At 40.9% G+C, this 20274-nt stretch overlaps 2 protein-coding genes across 2 annotated transcripts; both read right to left on the bottom strand.

Annotated features, from left to right (window-relative positions):
* Positions 1 to 4009: 4009 nt before the first annotated feature.
* hoxc8a (homeobox C8a) lies at positions 4010 to 7726 on the bottom strand. Its single transcript, XM_056384198.1, has 2 exons — positions 6973 to 7726; positions 4010 to 5601 (listed from the first exon to the last, which is right to left on the bottom strand). The coding sequence occupies exons 1-2, from the start codon at positions 7406 to 7408 to the stop codon at positions 5285 to 5287; spliced, it is 753 nt and encodes a 250-aa protein (XP_056240173.1). The 5' UTR covers positions 7409 to 7726; the 3' UTR covers positions 4010 to 5284.
* A 3544-nt stretch (positions 7727 to 11270) lies between these two features.
* Positions 11271 to 13847, bottom strand: hoxc9a (homeobox C9a). Its single transcript, XM_056384196.1, has 2 exons — positions 13161 to 13847; positions 11271 to 12104 (listed from the first exon to the last, which is right to left on the bottom strand). The coding sequence occupies exons 1-2, from the start codon at positions 13702 to 13704 to the stop codon at positions 11860 to 11862; spliced, it is 789 nt and encodes a 262-aa protein (XP_056240171.1). The 5' UTR covers positions 13705 to 13847; the 3' UTR covers positions 11271 to 11859.
* Between the last annotated feature and the right edge of the window lie 6427 nt (positions 13848 to 20274).

Genomic DNA, 20274 nt, shown 5'->3' with positions numbered 1-20274 from the left:
GACACTTCCACCTTCTCATGAGCTCACACACTCACGCCTCTGCATCATTCATCATCTCAGCCAAGAAATGACCAGCTGATCGTCAAACAAAACACGAAAACACAGAGAGAGAGCAACAGAGAAATGTGTAATCTTACCCCAGCAGGCTCTCCGTAGTTTGTAGCCTCTCTGTTGTCCAGCAAGGCAGCTGAGGGGTCACGATGGCGAGTGGGAAATATCAACACAGCGCGCACATCTCCCGTGTTGCTGCTGGCTGTCCTCACATCCCCGGCGATAAGGAGCTTATGGAGGCGGGGTGTCTGATGCCGGGAAAAGTCTTTTTCTCGCAGGTTTGCTTGCTTGCTCCTTTTCCCTACCGAGTCGAGGCTTTATTGCCTCCGGGGGGGGGGGGGATAGACGCAGGCAGCGGTTGGTAGAGGCGGCGACTGTCCCGAAGATCCCTCTGTCAGGAAGTCGGAGATCGGATGAATATCACACGAAGCAGCGCCAAAATGACAGTGTAGTGTTTTTATATTAGAGTAAAGAAAAAAAGGCGTTTCTACGCCCCAGCTTAGTCTGCTGCTGATACAAGGGAAGGACCAGAGAATAGACAACAGCATAAAGTTCATGTTCATAGAGCGTGTGCCACGTGGCTTGCTGCAGCCAATCGCAGAGAGGATTCAGTCGTAAACTTTTATTACTCAGCTGTAAATTTCTCCCTTTAACAACCAGGAATGTTTGCACCCATCTTTCCCGTTCTTTTTTTTTCGATTTCACAAACCTAAAAATGGCCACAAGATATGACGCGCGATGCTGAAATTTCCCATATGTCACAAATTAGACGTGCGTCAAAAAAAATGACAGTTGCCTTGGTAGACAAGCTTATGCCATCATGTAGCCAAGCCAACGGGAAATAAAAGTGTGTGTGAGAAAGAGCGGGAGGGAGGGGAGAGACAGGAAAAGAGACAGAGAGAGGCATATGAGACATGGAGCGAGAGAGAGAGAGGGAGAGAGCGAGAGAGAGAGATGTCTAATTAAACTTCAATTAGGCTAAACTATACTTCCATATTAGGGCCTGTGTCTCACTCACTGGCTCTCAGGGTGGATTACATGACAGTGATCAGATGTCAGGTTGTACTGCTCCACACATCCAGCGTCAGATACAAGCTCCAGGTGCCAGGCAACATCAAAATGATGATAGATTTAACTAAGTGGCTTCAAGGTACCGTTTAAAAAAAAACTGGAAAAGCAGGTAAGGTGGAGTTTAAGGCTGCAAAGGAGTACCACACCACATCTGCTAGCAAATCTCATGACAGGGAATCAACACGCATTGTAAATCAGGTTCAGACGTCCAACCAGATACTATGTTTTGCACAAAAAGAAGGAAAAAAATATGTCTTTTGAAAACACGGGCATAAATTTTCCATCTTAGAAATATGGAGAACATGAGCCGAGCACTGGCTTTGTGAGAGAATTTCTTCACTTTCAGCAAATATACTGCATCGAAATACGTTTTAAAAATACCAGAATAAGAGGATTGAGGATGAAGAGGACAAAAGAGGAGAAATCTTTTCATTTGAGCCTAACACGAAGGTTGTATCAGTAAATCCCACAGCGCAAGACCCCTTGCTTTCTTTTTAAGAGAAATACATGACATGGAGCCTCGTATCAGCAACGAATAAAATAAATGATCAAAGAAATGTGTGTTACATACTTGGATGAGCGGTGCATCTTGTCCTTGCAGGCCGTGATCTCCACACTGAGCCTCGGCACACACAGACAAAAGATGCAGAACCCAATCCGAGCCGTGCCTTTACACCGCCAATAAAGTTTACAGCAGGTACACTAAACTTTATTGGTAATGTCAACCCTGTGGTAAAAGTACAAACACACACACACACACACACACAAACTCACACACACACACAAAGGGCCCATCCGGGCTGCAGAATAGCTGTGACTTGGGGACACATCCGGAATTTTCTAAAGACTACAGGCAAATAGAGAAATAAACACCCTGAGTGAAAAGCCTGCGCTTTGACGCAACATTGCTTCACTCAGGGGAAAAGAACCCTAAACAGAACATCTGCAAGACCTGTTTGCTTTTGTGATATCAAATTCTATTTCCTGCTATTATATTCTTACATCAAGGAGAAATCCTGAATTAAAAAAAGGTTGCATATTCTACAATTTTCAGAGATAAAATTCAATCAAAAATCCTGTACCACTGTACTTTCGATCCGATTTCATTCGTTAGAGGACACCAGCAGCTTTACCAATCAAACACAATAAATGTTATGTTTATCTTTACGAGTTAGTTTTACTGGGAAAAAATATAAATAAATAAAAAATATAATCAATTAAAATATAAATGAAACAGTTAACTGCTCTTTTCTTTTTTTCTGTTTCTAAAAATTGTATAATTGTATTTTTCTATTAATTTTCCAAATCCAACACTCTACCTTTAAATAACAAATAAATAAATAAACACTTATGATTAAATTTAAACATGGGCCCAGTAAATAAACACTATTCCAACAGTCTCCTAACACTCATATGAGTCTCCAGTGTCAAGTATTTGCATCCACACTGTCTTATATACACATTGAATGGATCACTTCGGCTTATTGTAACAGCAGCCTATAGTACAATAATATAACTGAGCGGATCAAAAGCAGACAGACTAGACGCACCAGGATCTTTGAATAATTTAGATGCTTGAGACTGAAACAACTACACGGAGAGACGACGCTGCTAATTAGTTGAAAAGCAGCTCCCAGAATACATTTAGCCACATTTTGAAAATAAAAAAGTGAGCAAAAGGTTTAGGGAAAGCAGCGTGTTTTTGGCCTTCAAATGAAAGATACAGCTCCAAGGCTATTTCAGTGAAATTCTGCTTCAAACACTAGGTGGAAGAGGAAGAGGTCAAATTACATGTTTTGGAAAAGAGGGATCACATTTCTATTAATAGGCTATAATAGAGTGAGAACTGGTGTTTTAGCAACTGTAACAACACTTCAAGTGACCTACACTGATGTGTGTTTGAGGCATGTTGTGCTGTTTAGGATGCGTATAATGTTAGCCCCCTCACATTTTATGGTGACTGCTCCTCTCAGTTTAGTCTAAACGGTCATCATAAAGTGAGCAGCAGCTGCAGGAGAGGAAGCACAAGGTGTTACCTGCACTTGGCCTCTCACTCGGTTTGTCTGGACACCAACACCCTGCATGGTATAGACAGATAAAGCCTCCCTCATGCTTTGCCATTATTTAGTCTGATTATTAACATAGCACGATAACACATAAACAGATGTTTGTTAATCTCACCTCAAACAGCCATTATTCATCCCGAAATTCATTAAGAAAAGCTTCGTGTCCTCCCTGAAGAGACGAAGTTTCTTATTAAGAGGATGAATCAAATACGACTAAGGCTTTTGGGAGTACGCATGCTGTGAATGGGATTCACAGCCTTTCCTTAAAAGGTAAAGGGATACATCTGCAGATGCAGGTCTGGCGGGTTTTTTTTTTTTTTAATCGAATAAGTTGCAAAGTTTAAATTAGACAAACTTTACACAAGAGGTGATTCAATATGCTAGAGAGCTCCCCTCCCTCCTGCCGCCGCCAGCAGATGATTTGAGCGCATATGGGCTGAAAATCAAAGCATCATCAAAACATCAACATTGTTGCATGTTCCGCCATTTCCTCGTTGAATTGCTCATATTATTTGAACTAAATTACAGCTGGAAGTGTTCCCGAAAACTGAGTGCTGTATTGAGCTCTGAGGGTTTCTACGGCGTCTGAAAGTTTATAACTTGTTAAACAGAAAAGCAGCGAAGTGGCAAAACAATAAAATAAATGTGTAGACTACATATTACATTGGACTGTGACTTCGCTTTTCAGTTCACGTATGTATGCGCATCAGTTTTCTTTTTTTTATGTCTGTGTGTGTGTGTGTGTGTGTGTGTATGGGCGGAAGAGGCAATACTTCCAGTAACCGAGGCTGTAATATCAATAAAAAATAAATAAACAGAAATGATTGTGAGCCATCTTGTTTATTTGTGATTTTACATCAACAATGGCGGGGACACACAATTCCGTCTTTCACAGGAGAAACACCAGGAAACGAGCATACTGTTAACATCAATATATAACAAGACGTACATAAAGATTATATTCAGTGCAAAACAACTACGCTATATCACCAGCACATTAAAATAAAAATTCCCTTACTTTAAAATCGTTGTAATTGTAGCAGGTATTATCATACACAGTACATGTGCGTTATAGGCAGTTTTAGTTGTTGGGGAAATAGCTTGCAATCAAATCAGAGCGATGCCATAAGTATGGAATAGAAATTCTGCAAAGGCAAGGCTCTGAGTTTAGGTAGTGCCGTGGTACAATCTCAACATTGTTTGCTTGGCTTTGAGCTAATTGTCTTCCCAAGACTCACAAATTGTCTTCAACAAGTGTATATTGTATATTGGGTAAATGCTACATACATAACTTAATAATATAAGGTTGATATAGAACACTTTAAAATTAAAACCATATGAAATCTCTATATTCAGAAATCTCTATTGCAATTTCCCCAGGTTTAGGTAGCATCAAAGGATTTCAAACGATTGCATTTCCCTGGTAATCCTAGAAAAAGATGTCTGAGGAGCTAATGGCTATCTTTGTCTAGGCCATTCACATGAAAACAAGTAAAACAGTAACAGTAACAATTAGAATAATAAAACTTGTGTTTTATACATGGGCTGATAGCCAATGTAACTGCTGCGATGATGTCTGAACACTCACTACTAAGTTATAGGCCTACATTTCACTTACAATTTCGCAAAGGTTACTCTGAAATGATGTTCTTTTTAAATGTAGGCTATAATCTATTTACAACACAGGTCGGCGTTGGTCATTTTTGATCTTGTTTGGCTATGCTTTTGATACAGTTATTATTAAAAGCAAATTTGTAAAAAATAGCTAAGCCATTTTCCATCTAACATGCGTTTTAATTTACCCCCTTTTGTTTTTTTGCAAGGGCGACAGTCCTACCAAAGAAAATGTGCTACAGGCGTGTGTAGCTTCTACAGAAGAATCCAAATGGCAATGCGGATCATGTTATAATCGTGAGAGGGGAGAATTTTGTCTATTTATGACAGCAATATTGGTGGGATTCCTGTTCCCCTCTTGACAAAATGAAAGGGTGGTCATAAAGTTGACGCTCTCTGCCTCCTTGTGACTCGTCGTCTGTTTATGGGACCTCTCTTTTTTTCTCTTTTTCAGCCATATAACCATAAAAAGGACCATAAAATCACTCCTTGGTCTCCTCTTTCTCTTCCGCTTCTTTCTCTTCTGCTTCTTCCCCTTCACCGTCCTCGTTGCCCTCTTCCTCGGCCTCGGCTTCAGCCTCTCCTCTCTGACCCGGAAACTTGTCTTTGTTGTTCTCTTTTTTCCACTTCATCCTCCTGTTCTGAAACCAAATCTTCACCTGCCGCTCGGTGAGGCTCAGGGCGTGGGACACCTCGATCCTTCTCTTGCGGGTCAGGTAAGGGTTGAAGAGAAACTCCTTCTCCAGTTCAAGAGTTTGGTAGCGACTGTAGGTTTGCCTCCCATTCCGTCTTCCTGGGGCTTGAATGAAATAAAGCCAGAGGTTAGCTGGACTGACCACGGTCCCCCAGAAAAACATGCAGATGATGATCATTAATTCTGCATTTACTTTTTTTCCCCTTCAGCATGAACACTAATCATTCAGCTCCTTCATTAGCGTTCACCCTCATAGTTCACATTCACTCATAAAGAGCGGGGGGAGGGTTTATTTAAAGTGTAAGTTGTGTACATCAACAGTAATATCTATTAGGCCGCACATATCCCAGACACACAGTGTGGGATTTCAAAATAATTGTCTTCTAAGTAATGATCATTTTCACTCATGTTTGTGCCATTCACAGTTCTGTGCAGGAGTGATCAGCTGCCTGATGCAACTTTTACACCCGCTCCACTAAAGAGTTACTGGGTGAGTATGAGGAGACAATGTATTTCTGTTTTTTAAAAGCATGGATAACAATAATGAATTCATATTTTTATCAATTTAAATTATTAATGCCAAATTCCTACAAACAGAACTCACATATTCTATTCTATTTTAGTTTGAGCTTGTTTACAGAAATTCGTGTGGTTTTCCTCACTAGCAACAGGGCCTATACAAGCCTGATTAAGATTTTCAGACCCACACTCACACACACAGAGTGACACACACAGGAGTAAGAATAAGGAGGGAGGAAAAAGTAGGAAAAGAGAGAGATGGGGTAAAGCTTAACTGTAACAACATATGGGGACAGGCTCATGATAGATATCTCTCTGAGCAGATAAAAATGAGGCTTACACCTGTGTGGAGTTAATGTAGCCTGATAGCCTCAACAGGATGATCCATGAATGGAAGAGCTAATATCTACAAAGCCCTTATGGTTATGGCTCTATGAGCCTGAGCCACATTGGGCCTGTGGGTCAAATTACCCCCAAACCCTTAAAACCCGGATTCTGGATAATCGGGCATGTTGTGTTTCAGCTAACCCCTCCTGTCACTCTGCATGCTTACTGGTGTGTGTGGTGCGATCATATTTTAAACTATGGCTTATTCATCCTTCCCCCTAGTGCGTTTAGAGTTCTTGAAATATCTTATGTGAACGATAATTGACTTCAAAGAGCTGGTGTCATGAGCTGTGATCAGCAATTCAGTGTTTTAAAGGCACTTTTGAAAGCAGCAGTTCAGCCCTGTATGGACATGTGCTGCAGAGCAACAGCAGCCTGCAGTACAGGTTGTATGTGCCCCATCATGTTCCCTGACTTATTTCATTTTATAGTTTAGAGACACGCTCATATATATACTCAGGCATATTTAGCACACATGCACACAAACACACGGGCAGACACACGCTGACGCACACACGCGCGCGCACCGAGTAACACAGAAAGAATAGGAAATAATTGTATGATTCTGACCGTGGGGTCTCATCCAAGGAAACATAAGACTGGGAGAGGAGTTTTGATTTAAGTGGCCTTGTCCTTCTCCGGGGTTAGAGCTGCTCGACGATTTACAGTCTGGGTATTGCGCTAGGCTTGCGTCTTGCTGGGTACCATAAAGCGTTTGCCTCGGAAGGGCTTCATATCCATAAAATTTCGTTGCGTCTCCGTGGCAAGCCAAAGCGCAGGGGTTTTGCTGGTATCCGGGGTTGGAGATCCCCGTGGTCCCGTGGTGGAAAAAGTCCTGCACATGATGGGACGGGTGCTGAAAGCCCGGTGCGGCTGCTCCGGGTCCGTAAACCAGCGTGTGGCTGCGGGCAACGCTTTGTGGAAACCTGCAGTCGTAGTAAGTTGGCTCCAGTGACTCGCCGCCTTTGTACTTAGAAAAAAGAGGGTTAACAAAATAGGAGCTCATGTTTAGTTAGCATCAAGCAGACGGGCTCTCTCGCAGTTGAATATCTCCTTTAGGATGATGGCAGCCTTTTGTTTAGGGTCCCAACTCGCACAGCGCACACAGGCAGACAAACCGGAACTAGGAGAAACGCTGCCCCTTTGGACAATCTACGGCAGCTCACTCTCTCTGAGCCGTTCCTCTCATCGGATTTCTCTCGCAGTCGTGAGTGGTTTTTTCCAGGTTTTGCGGGCTCAAACCCGGCTCATGGCATGTGCTTTGGATGTGCGTTAGCTAAGCTTAAAGCTGGCTTGCTCGACCGGCACAGTCACAGACGCTGCTCTTTTCTTTCTTTTTCCTTTTTTTTTTTTTTTAGCTTCCCACCCAACCACCCCCACCACAAGCGCCCCCCACCCTCCTCCAACCTCCCCCCACCCCTTCATCTTTCTGCGACCGGTCAGACGTGGGCCCTACGTATATCCACCTTGAGAGGAGCTGCACTAATCATAACCAACAACCCAAGAGGCTTTAAATGTGATCAATGTTATATTTATCACAAAAGCTTTTGTTATAAACTGATCGTGGAGTTGTGAAATGGTCAAGATATAAAGACTACGAGACGTGATGCATTATTTCCACTATAGTCTGGATTTATAGTTTGGCTTGTTGTCTTTGCATGGAGGTTATGAGGTGTATAAAGCAGGAAGGGTTTCCTCTTTATAAACGGATAAAGCTGTTGTAGCAGGAGTTGGTGTTTGCCCTCTCAGGCCCTATTGAAGGTTATACAGTCATTTCTAGAAAAGAGGTGACCTTTTATGGGCTCCACTAGGTCAACATAGCATTTGAGAGTTCATAAAGACCAAAATGTGGCATAAAGCAAGACAAAAAATACTCAAACTGAAGCTATGACACACAGGCCGACGAGTGAAATAGTGTGTGAGTTTAAGACAAAACATCCTCCTCGGTGTAATCGAATAAAGAGCGACACACTTGCACCATGCGCTGTAAAACACCGACACACGCAAATATAAACACGACCTATGAATACTAGGTGCCACTTACTGACCCCGTAAAACCGGCGAGGATGAGCAGTAAATCTCCCACGTGGAGGAGTTCATAAAATTTTACATTGGATGTTTAGCTACAATCAGCGCGCGCACAATTCCCAGCTCAATACTTGTATGGGCTCTCTCTCCAAATATGCCAGTGTGGTTTTTGTGGGGTTACTGACGTTTTATACACATCATCGTAAAATATGAAAGGCGCACTGGGCGAATTTATAGACCTTTCACACTCTATAAATATGCAGATTGCCAATCATTGTTGCACCCTTCTTGGGGACTTTGTACTGCTCGTGCAGACCGTCAAATATCAGTGATACAAATGAGCAGGTAGCTCTTTTTTTAACAAACTGTGCAGAGACAATAAGGGCATTATTATTATTATTATTGACTATTATTACTTTTATTATTATTATTATTGTTGTTGTTATTATTATTGTTATTATTATTATTACGTTTTGTTGTGGTATGATGTAAGATTTTTTTAAGTCTATAATGTTGCTGGTGTTGTGTTGTCCCTGCTTATTGTATTGATGTGATGTCACTGATGCAATTGTTTATGAACTGACTGATAATAAAGTAGTATTTTTGTATTTAAACGTGGTTCCTGGCTCTTCATTAATTATCTTTTTTTGTTGGTTTGTTTTTCCAGTAAAGTCTTTTAATTGACTTACTCTTTCTTTTGAATTAACACCATGAAAAATAAAACCATAAAACAGGCTACAAAAAATCCAGAGCCAGAATGCCGTGGCTAAATGTAGCTATTGATGCCCTTTGTTCTGAAACTAGAATCTGTCTGAGCCCAATTATCTGATTTTTAATGGGAACAAAACGGGTGGCAATTAAAAAATACCACAACATCCCATTTAACTCATAAATTCACGGACATGGGATAAGACTTTTAAACAAGAAACTGAAATAAAAATGTACATGACAGGACAGAAGAAAACAGAAACTAATGACTAAAAAAAAATTATGATGAATCAAAAAATTCATTTTTAAAAACCGTGTTTGTGCACACACTCTGTGCCCAACACAACAACCAGCTCGCTGCATTCCGGAGTGCTGCTCTGCGGCCTATTACACAAAATGCGGTGGGTGACCATATCTGTCATTTTGTCATCGATAGGTTACTCTTCATTCTTCAGCCAAGCCACAGAGCTGTAAAAAAAAAAGGAAAAAAAAGCCCCTCAACACACAGACCCCGCTCAAAACGTGGATCAACAGCGTCATCTAGTGTTGAGATGTGACCCTAAACCTGAATGAATCCACCAATCAGAAACAGCTGCGATGTGGATAGACAGGGTTCTCCTCATCTATCCATACCGTCCACGTTTCTTGTCTTTTTCTTTAAATAAAGCAGTTGTTTAGCACCACATCTGTAACTACATGCTTTTGGTCTCTGCTGTTTTACAACAACCTCTAAATAGTTGTTGTGCTGCATGTTTTCCTGTCATGGCCGCTACCTGCTCTTTACAGTGCTCTGCAGCACGCATATTTATCAACAATAACTATTGATGTTTTCCCATCTAATTGTAGGCTAATAGACCACTCATGTGATGAAGTGCAGGGGGGCTGCGGATGGCCGATCAGGCAAAAGTCCCCTGAACAGTGCGCATGACTCTCCTTTGAACGAGTCCACCACCACCGTCCATTAAAACCATAAAGTAATTTAGCCCAGACGTCTAGCCAGTTAGTCGAGTTTGCTTTGTTCGTCTGCATTTGAGACAAACAGCCGAGCTCCAACAGGGGCTGTAAAACTGGCATTTTTGTCCGAGTCGAGCGGAAACGCGCTGGATTGGGCTTTGAAATTACTGCATCCTGTCCGTATTGTTTGCCACCACAAAAAGGCAATTTAGACCTATCCCAGGAAACAAACGCGAGACATGGGAAATTGTCTCTCACTTAAAACTCAGCTGCTCAAATTCAGACTCGGATTTTCTGATCGTCTATGGACCCGGTGAACGTAAAAAAAAAAAAAAAAGAACTACAAGCCTGTGTAGAAGGCAATTCATTTAGAAATATTTAGCAACGAGTAGGCCTACGTTGTAGCTACGTTCTTGGAAATGTGACATTTGCACAAATGTTTTTGGATACTTTCATTTTCATATATAGGGGATGGATCCTGGCTATTAAATAAATATCTAAATAAATAAATATTCTCCTGTAATAATGTTTTGTGTGCAGTTTAAATTGAACTATAGGCTACTGCTGTAGCTGCCCAACATTAGTAAAACTGTACACACATCGGCAGGAGAATTTTCCACCGCAGAACCGGTTCTTAATGTTTTCTGGAGAAATGTATTTTTTCTCTAACAGGCAAACACGGCTGTGTGTGTGTTCATTTGATGTGTATATACAGATTGTCCCTTAGTATGAGCACAACTGTAAATGTACATTGTTGACTGAAAAGAAGGCTAATTAAGAGCCCAGTTTACAGCAATACAACACTGAATTAAAGCAACCCTCTCTTGCTTAAGTCTTAACCGCGCTGACACGTTTAAGTTTTCGACTTCGCCCGTTTTTGAGGTGGCAGAGCCCGTTTTAGGCCTTGGCTGTACTTGGAGGACTGCCCGTCCACCAAAACATATGAGACGAAGAATAGTGGAGACATGATTATTCACAAATCATTCATCTATTTGCAATATGTGGCTTCGCCAGTAAAATGATGACTTGGTTTTAGTGACTTCCACTCTCCTGCGGTTTTTAAATCAACAAAATACTGGAGAGGATAGATGAGATTATGTTTGTTAGGCCCTCAGTGCAGCCGTGTAATGACTAAACATGACACCCACTCTGAGTCACAATAAATACAGAATACAAGCTCTTAGTGATTATGTTTATATTTGCAGAGGTCTATATCTACACTCTATAATTAAACTCGTAGACTACAGTCCAAAAAAAGATGCACAAATACAGCAACAACTATCACAAAAATACAAGACAGACAAGTCCGATCGCAGATGTTTTGTTTCTGTACAAAATACTACACCTGCACAACAACGTACAAAGGAAGTAAACATGAAAAAAACATTCACATCATAAATTATGGGTTTGTGAAATTCAAAAGAATTCAAGTATTCTCTTTCTTCGGACAGTTTTAACGTATCCAAACAGCGCTTGTATAATTCCTCTTACAAAAAAACACAAATATATTTCGAAGTGAAAGCAGAATGTAATTTCTCCTTAGAAGTTTTTTCTTTCTTTTTTTTTCTTTAACGGTTGACACATAATTGTGCATTGGAAAAAACATAATCAGCATCAAACAGTCTCCAAATTAGGGTTAATACAAAATCCAACAAAGTGATAAATATGAAGAGATGGGGGGGGGGGGGGGTCATTGTGTGTTTTGGTACAACTGTGCTGTCCATGTGACTAGTGGTTATTATGGTTGTTTTCTAACTGCAGTCCATATTATTGTTCTTTGCTGTCGTTCTTTTCTTTGTTCATTTTCTTCATCTTCATTCGCCGGTTCTGAAACCAGATTTTGACCTGCCTCTCGGTCAGATTCAGGACCCTCGCGACCTCGTATCGGCGGTCTCTAGTAAGGTACATATTGAACAAAAACTCCTTTTCCAGTTCGAGAGTCTGGTACTTTGTGTAAGGGCATCGCTTCTTCCTTGTGGAGCGGGCATGTATCCAATTTGCCACAGGATTATCTGCAAACAAAAACCAAAATAATAATAATAATAATAATAATAAAGGCAGAATAGCAATAGGGCCAACACAGTGACATTATCAACACTGAATCAATGACAAATAACCACCAGATTAAGTGTTTTCAGCAATTCTCTGGGCTCGTGAGATGATGCTACAATTAAAAACAGTTTCAAGTCATACACAGGTTTGGTGTTTACAATTAAGGCTAAAGTGATAGTAAACATTTAGAGGAAAGATCCTCAGCCCCAGACTATCCAAGCCTAAACTGATTTGCTTCCTTGTCCCTTTAACTTGTGAGTAACACCGTCGTAAAATACTCAATGCGCTTATTCACTTTATTGGCCCATAAAAATGGCCCGTAGTTCAAGCCGTTACAGGTCCGTGGTGAAAGTCCTCGAGTATGTCCCTACATTCCTCAAGTTGGCTGCAAGAGTCGAGAATTTGTCCTGGACCCAGATAGGAGAGCAAATTTTCATATGCAACTATATACATATCATCTTCCCATTATTATGTGGGTGAATAGTGTATTTTACCACTGGGGATCAAACTGAGCCAAAATGTGGCTTTTCCTCACACGATGGGCCTACATAAAAAAAGCCAGGACTGAAAGCCGGTTTATGGGGCTTGGTGTGCCGTATGTGATGGCACGGGGTCAAAATATGGTCGTAAAAAAGCACCATAAGGCATTTGCTGATGAATATTGATTCATATGTCGGATTAGGTTGTTCATGTAAAAAAAAGAACACCTTGCATGGTTTTCACATCATGCAAAATCCTTCCAAATTCAACGTGTTCCTGTAGGTTTGAGTCCATGTTTACAACCCCGTCTGGTTTTATAGCCCCAATATTAGCCTAGTAGCGTTTGTCTTTTATAGTTCCTAAAGCTTTCCCCCTAGCAGAGGCGATTCAGAGCAGAGCAGAAAAGGGAGGATGAAACAGCTTATAATTTCACTTTATGCGGGACGTTAAAATGCCTCTAAGCAAAAATCACTTTTACACAATCCCAAAACAAAACTCCCAGCCGGTTGTAAAAGACTGTAGGAGCTTGAACTTACTCGGATCTAGCTCCGGCTTCTCGTCTTTATGTTTCCCTGGAGCCAGGAGCTCCGACTCGGGAGAGGAGACATTCTGCTGCGTCTTGTCTCGCATGTCAGTGGATGAGCAGTACAGATAATCCGTGTAGGTCCGTCCGCTGGAGCCGAGGCACTCGCCGGCTCTGTGCTCCTGAAATGCGTCCGGCTTCAGCCCATAGTGCCTGCTGTTCCCCGGATAGCCATGGAAAGGCACGGCGCCTGAAATCGGCTCCAGCCATGACCGCATATACCTCGAGTCTGTGCCTAAGTGAGGTTGGTGACTGTATGGATGGTAAACCACTGATGACTGGGAGTGTACAGGGGCCCAGGAGGTGGAGAAGACGGGTGCCTTGGGTGCGAAGCTGCAGGAAGGATAGTCGGCACACTCCGGTACTAGGGACGTCGGACGAGGGCCGGCTGAGTGCGAACCGGGCGCCGAAAACCGAGTTGCAGCAAGGACATCCTCGTTTTCATGGTTGATCAAGGAGTCCACATAATAATTACTTATGGGACCCGTGGTCGACATGTCGAAGCTTCCCCGACTCTTTTACATGCATCCGATTATTATATGGAGTGTATGTGTACTTTTTTTATCTAGCCATAGAACAATCAAGGCAGGTAATTATTTCTCAACACTTCCCTGCCTGCTATTGGCTGCCTCAACGACACGTGATTATATTTACCCCCACAAAAATTGTACAGTGGATCAATGCGCCACTTATCCTGGGATACCAATGCACATAAATCGGATTAAAGAATTTGCTCTTTTGCTCTTTTTCTTGGACGTTATTAGAGGTAACTTCAACAACCATGTTTCTTTATGAAGAAAAGATGCCGTTGTAGCGCTAATAGTGGATCTTTCTCCAGTCGCAGAACAGACCTGCGCACATTACGTCTAAAACCGAGCGAGGCACTATTTGATGGTGTAATCAATCTCTGTCTGGCAAAAGCTACCGTAGCCCCGTGTTGCTGCAAGGAATAGTATTACAGCATTAAAGTGTTTATTGGATCGCTGACGAGTTTTATCTTTATCAAACCCGCAGCACATTTGATAAAGTGAAGGCTTTATAACTTCCCGTGGAATGCTGTTTATTTCTTAACGGGGAGAGAAGCCTCCACAGTAGCTACATACACACAGACGACAGAGGGAATCAAAATACGGCATACAGGATACTACAACAATAAAGTTAGCGCGGTTTTAACGAGGGCGCAACAGACCAAACATTTCCTAAATGGGATCTGCGGAGATAGGAGAGGAGGGGATTCAGATTCTTGACAAGCAGCCCACTACAGTGGGCTATATTCAGCTAGTGACCGTTCATGTTTTTATGCCCATCAATAAATTTTAACGAGGACCATTTGATTGTTCATAAATGTGTCGTTAATAAGACTGCATCCGGGTTCCTCGCTCAACATAAAACCACCACCACTGTATTCATGTGAAACAATTCATATCAAACTGAAAAGGCCGTGGACAGGAAAGAGACTGCAGAGCAAAGGAGGTAAAAAGGTTCGTTAAAGGACTAACTACATGAAAGCTTTGATGGCAGGGATAACATTAGCCTACTGTTTTATCTAATGGCAGGAGTTTATTGTTTTGCCCTGCAATATACTAGTGTAGCCTGTCAGTTAGCAGGCTGTGAAACAACCGTGAACTCTTCTTCTGCAGGGTTCCAGCGACGCAGCAAATAACACAATACTAATATACGACGAAGCGGGGGCAACTGAAGAAGGCACCGGTGTCATAGGGAGCACAATTAGACTAATTGTAACATAAATATTGAAAGTTTAATGCATAAGTGCAGACTGGGTGAGCTAGACAACAGCACAGCGGATGCATTAGTGAATCCTACTAAAAGCAGTACACGTTATATTTCTGTGATGTATGTGACATTGGTGCATTTTGCAAAACGGTGATGCTGACGAGTTATTGTCTGGAGTTTTAATCTTAGCCTGTGTGGAAGTGTAAGCAGTCATGTCTTTTCTGTGGTTTTGATGTGTTGCAGGCTGTTTGTTTGGGGTTATCGCCTGTGTATGATGGTGTTCGTAATTGCTGTTTTGATGTTTGACATTTTTATCTTTTTTTGTTTGTTGTGGATACGTGGTGGGTAAAAAATGGAGAATTGAACTTTAAGACGAGGGAACTAATGTGCACATGTGTGTAGATCTGACAGTCGTGCGTATAAGTGAAATTATAGTAGTGCGGCCGAACAGACCACACTTCCCTATAGTGATATTAACTCAAACTGCATAGGCGCACACTGTGCCATAAATTGCCAAATGCAGAATGACTGTTTAACCAGAGAGACCAAAAATATAAATTTCAAAAATAAATACCAATTTACAAGTGATGATTACACGTGTAGGAAAATATCTACAGTCACGTCTTGGGATTTGAAAACAAATCCTGTCTTTGTCAACGCCAGTATACAAGGATCAAATGACGTCACTAATTTGTCTAAAATAAATTCAACTTTATTCAAAATAATTTCTCACTCCGTGGAATTATTTGGTGTGATATTCAATATTCGGACTTCGTGGCGTAAAAGAAAATGTAATCAGTAGACGAATTAACAAGTGCGATGTTTGTCATGGCTGCTGAGTTCAGATTCAACCATGAAATTTAAAAGGCCAGACGCCAGACCTTAACCCGGATAACGCCAAACAGTGTCCTGGAGTGCGCAAGTCTGTGGCGACTCAAGTATTCTGCCACATGTTTGGAGAAATAAAGCCGTTTGCTAAGTTTACCTCAGATCAGATCAGATCGCTTTTTCACTTGTGTGTTTTCTGCAGGTTGAAGGTCTAAGTCCGTTAATTCCACTGCTGCCATTAAAGCTGAATGTAAAAGTGCTCAGTGACCATTCATTACAATAACATATGGTCATATAAATACATTATATAGTCTATGTCCATGTCCAGAGTAATCCAGTGAAATCCTTTATATTGTTCTGGGCGTGTGCGCCAGTGTGTGTGTGTGTGTGTGTGTTTGTGTGTGTGTGTGTGTGTGTGTGTGTGTGTGTGTGTGTGTGTCTGTGTGTGTGTGTGAGTGTTTGCGTGTTTGTGTGTGTGTGTGTGTGTGTGTGTGTGTGTGTGTGTGTGTGTATGTCTGTGTCTATTAATGAGAAATGTGAAATTCCTTTTTTTACTACTTGTTTATCCATGTTTATGTGCTATAATAAAAAAAGACACCATTAAATATTCCTTTGTTGCTTGTTTTTTCTGCAGTTTCCTTCTCTTACCTCTGTCTTCACACAACTGGAATCGCAACTGAGGCTATTTAAAATTATACTGCAATAGCCATGGTTCTTTGTTGCATTGATAAACCTTTTCTTAGCCTATTTTAGTACTTTCACTTCTTCTTTCACATTTTACCTACAAACAGCCTGATATGGTGAGAAAAACAACAAGTAGGCTAGTGCTTTGTTTATTTCGTATTGAACATATGCTCCACTATCACCAAAATATGAAAATAAAGATTAGAAACTGATAGCCTAGATAAAGCTACAGTACATGCTTAAAGGTTTAGAAGGACACAAATGATAAGAAACTGTTGGCTCAGGACTCTGCGTTCGTCTAGTACCGAGTTGATTTTTTAAAATATTGTCCAAAATCTCAAATTAGCATCTGAAGGTTTATCAGCCTGTACGACATATGATACCATCTGTCCGTAGTCTGCCCGAGATTACATAGAACCTGTTCTGCATTTCCATTTTAGTACAAATCATTGATACACTGGATACGCCCTACACCTCCAATGCAAAGTCATTCCTATGTAATCAGTGATCATAACAACAATGCTTGATGCTGATGCTACACCAGTACGCCACAGTACATCCTGGATGTGACATTTCTCTATTACATATTTTCCATTGATAAAAACTGAACAAATGCGCATTAGACTGATGTAGGCTACTTGTGCCACATGACGCAGAGATAGGCCTATAACGGCCGCGTGTGAACACCTTTACTAAAGTAGACAGTGTTTGTTTTTGTTTTAGACCCAGGCCGCTTGTTTACAGCCCTTGGCCGTTATTGTGGGCGCTAATGGACGAAAACCTGACAGTGAGTCACAGTTTGGGTGTATCATCGCCGCCGCAGTGCACTGACTGACGCTTCATGATAATTTGAAGTTATTGTCAGAAGCAGCTGTTCAAACACATAGACTTTAATCTAATACCTACAGACAACTTTGGAAGAAAAAAGTCCATGGCTGGTCTAAAAGCGGCTATTGGGGTAAAAATGCCAAGAGAGTAAAAACTATTGACCAAGCAGCTTCAATTAAGACAACGAGTCAGTCCGCATGGAAATAAAAGAGCAAATCTTCAGACTGGCTAAAGGCAGAGCATCTATGTATGAATGCAGATTTGGACACGCTGCAGACGACTCTATTTGTATCCTTAGGCCTATAATCATAAAGCGGAGAGAATAAACATGCAGCTCAGATTAGCTGTTGGGGTGTGTTAAAGTAAATATGATTCATCTTCGTTGTCAAGAAAATTTGAAGTTTGCTGGTGTTTTCTTCCAACAGAACAACTGGTTTGTGTCATTACAGGGCGGATGAATAAAAGCGAACGATTTAAGATGTGTCGTAACATGTCTTTCTTTTACGGTGACATTTGCCTGTAATGACAGGGTGAGAAGCAAGTTATCTTCTTATAACAGTGATATTAAATGTAGCCCAATTTTCTCCAAGAAATAGTCACAACATATAAACACAGTCAATTTGCCCATGAACCTCCAGATCAAACGTCTCTCGCTCTCTCTCTCTCTCTCACACACACACACACACATACACACGCACAGTGCAGTTTAACCAATTAGTGGGTTATCTACTCAACATTTGGATCATGTTATCCGCGCTTAATCTCTGCATATGGAAAATTAAAGGGGAAATCAAAAGTTATTTATAATGGCCCATATGCTGAACAGACAGTGCCGCAAATCCCAGAGTGACTGTGTGATCAGCTGAAAGACCACGAAATGATCCGCATTGTTCTAGTACAGTGCTCTCTGTCCAAGATCCCCGCTGCAGATGAGGCTACACGGTCATAGAATCCAAAACCCAAACACCCATCTTCATTACATACAGCCCCATACCAGACTGTTCCAAAGGCAACTTCTTTTTTTTACTTGATCAAATCCCTCTGTTTTTCAGCAAAGCAAATAGGACATACTGCTGATCAGTATCGATATCATCATGGCGAGAAGGCCTGTCGCAATAATATAGCCTATATATTTGGCACTCCCTTCCTATACAGTTCTTCGTGATTAAAATGGCGGAGTCATTTCCGTGGGACAATGATCACGATCTTTAAAATAAATAAAACAAATTCTGAGTCTGTGTCTCACTGTTTTAGCCTGAATCTTGTCACTGCGTTATCAAGCTTTGACTGCGAATTCCACATCATTCAGTGTGGATAGAAATTATTCCCAATTATCGGGCGAGTTGTCATTCAAATAATTTTTCTAAAAAGCCACGTTTGGAGTTCCATTTCGCCAACGATGCTCAAAATAATAATAAAAAATGTGAACATTTTCCAATGAAAGAAAGAAAATGCTCCTTGTCTTCTGAATTTAGATGTGTGGTAACTGCTTTTAAAAAATAGATTTACAAATAAAGTCAGTGATGCTCATTTTCCCTATATCTTACAAGAAAAACCCAATTTATGTCAAAAAAAAGAAGAAAAAAAGGAAGAAGAAAAGTCGTTAGCATAGTTTGTTCATGTCTGATCATGCCAGTGGCAGTAACATCTTGAGCTGTCCAAAGGAAGTGGCTGTCTAAAGGCTTCAGTTCCTGTGCGCCACTACAAAGTGAAATAAATTGCTTTATGTGTATATGGTTTTAGGGTGAATCTGTGCAGCTCTCGGGGCTGTTTCCAGCGCTGTAAAGTCTTTGTCAGTGATGCATTCCAAGGGAGACACTCATTCACTGAGCTGAATGAAAGTGACTTTGGATTCCAGACTGTCTCTTCCAGTTGCACTACCGCCAAAGGGAGGGGGGCTGAGAAAACAAGGGGAAATAGTGACCAGTACAAACACTGGACTCCCCTTAGGAAAGATGCTGGCTGCGCCACAACAGCAGACTATTCCATAAATAAGTTATGTTTCTTTTAGATACGCTTTGCTGAAGGTTTCTGTTTTCCCTTATTCCTTTCCTCTCATTTTACTATTGCTGAAACATTATAAGCCTATTCATCAATATTATTAATAATCAAATGAATTACTGTTCAAGGCAAAACATAAATACATTTAGGCCTATACATGTGACTGTCAGTGTGTCTGCTATAATTGTCCAATAAAAATAAATGTACCCATATGTGCAATAAATGAGTCAAACATTTCAGCGTTATTGGACGATAATACAATTTAAAACTGAAGCTAGTGGAGGCTAAATTTAAAGAAGATTGAAAATAGAGGGGTGTGTGTACATAGACGTATCTTCCTGGTTAACGGGCCGAGAAATAAACTGAATTAAAGTTTCACTTCAAATGTTGCGGTAAAATAAGATAAAGAAGACTTAAAGTATGACATAAACGAGTTAAGCTATTTAACACACATAACGATGGGCTATTTACAGATATTTCACTGCAAAAAAATAAATTGGCCTCAATTTGCAAAATGTGATTTATAAGTGAATGATTGCGGGTATAAAAGACAAAGTGTAAGTGTTCGTAACTGTGACGAGGCTGGTGGGAAACATTTACTTCCAAAGAAAGCATTATTTTAGATCATATACTGTCATATATTTTAATGTTAGGTTTCTTTTCGGTATAATACTTTCCAACATATTGGAAAATAAAACATTTACAGACAGTCGTGATCAGCAGTCACAAGAAGGAAGACTGCTCACATAAGATCATGGAAATCAATTTTCTGTTGCACACATAGCTTCATTTAGATAAATGAATCAGAGTTTAATATGAGACATCTATATATCTATTCAGATCATCATGGAGCAGCTGAAACCACTGAACTTAGGCAGACAGCTGATGACAGATGCAATACAACGCAGTCTAAAACTTTACCCCATGTTGTTTACAACCTATTCTCCTTCTAAGAGCCTCAGAAGGTTTTACAGCCCACCACAAAATAACAG

This window comes from Seriola aureovittata, chromosome 9 (genome assembly GCF_021018895.1).
Source record: "Seriola aureovittata isolate HTS-2021-v1 ecotype China chromosome 9, ASM2101889v1, whole genome shotgun sequence".
Classification (NCBI taxonomy): Eukaryota; Metazoa; Chordata; class Actinopteri; order Carangiformes; family Carangidae; genus Seriola; species Seriola aureovittata.
Note: the sequence above shows the minus strand (reverse complement) of the source record. Positions and strands in the feature narration are given on the sequence as shown.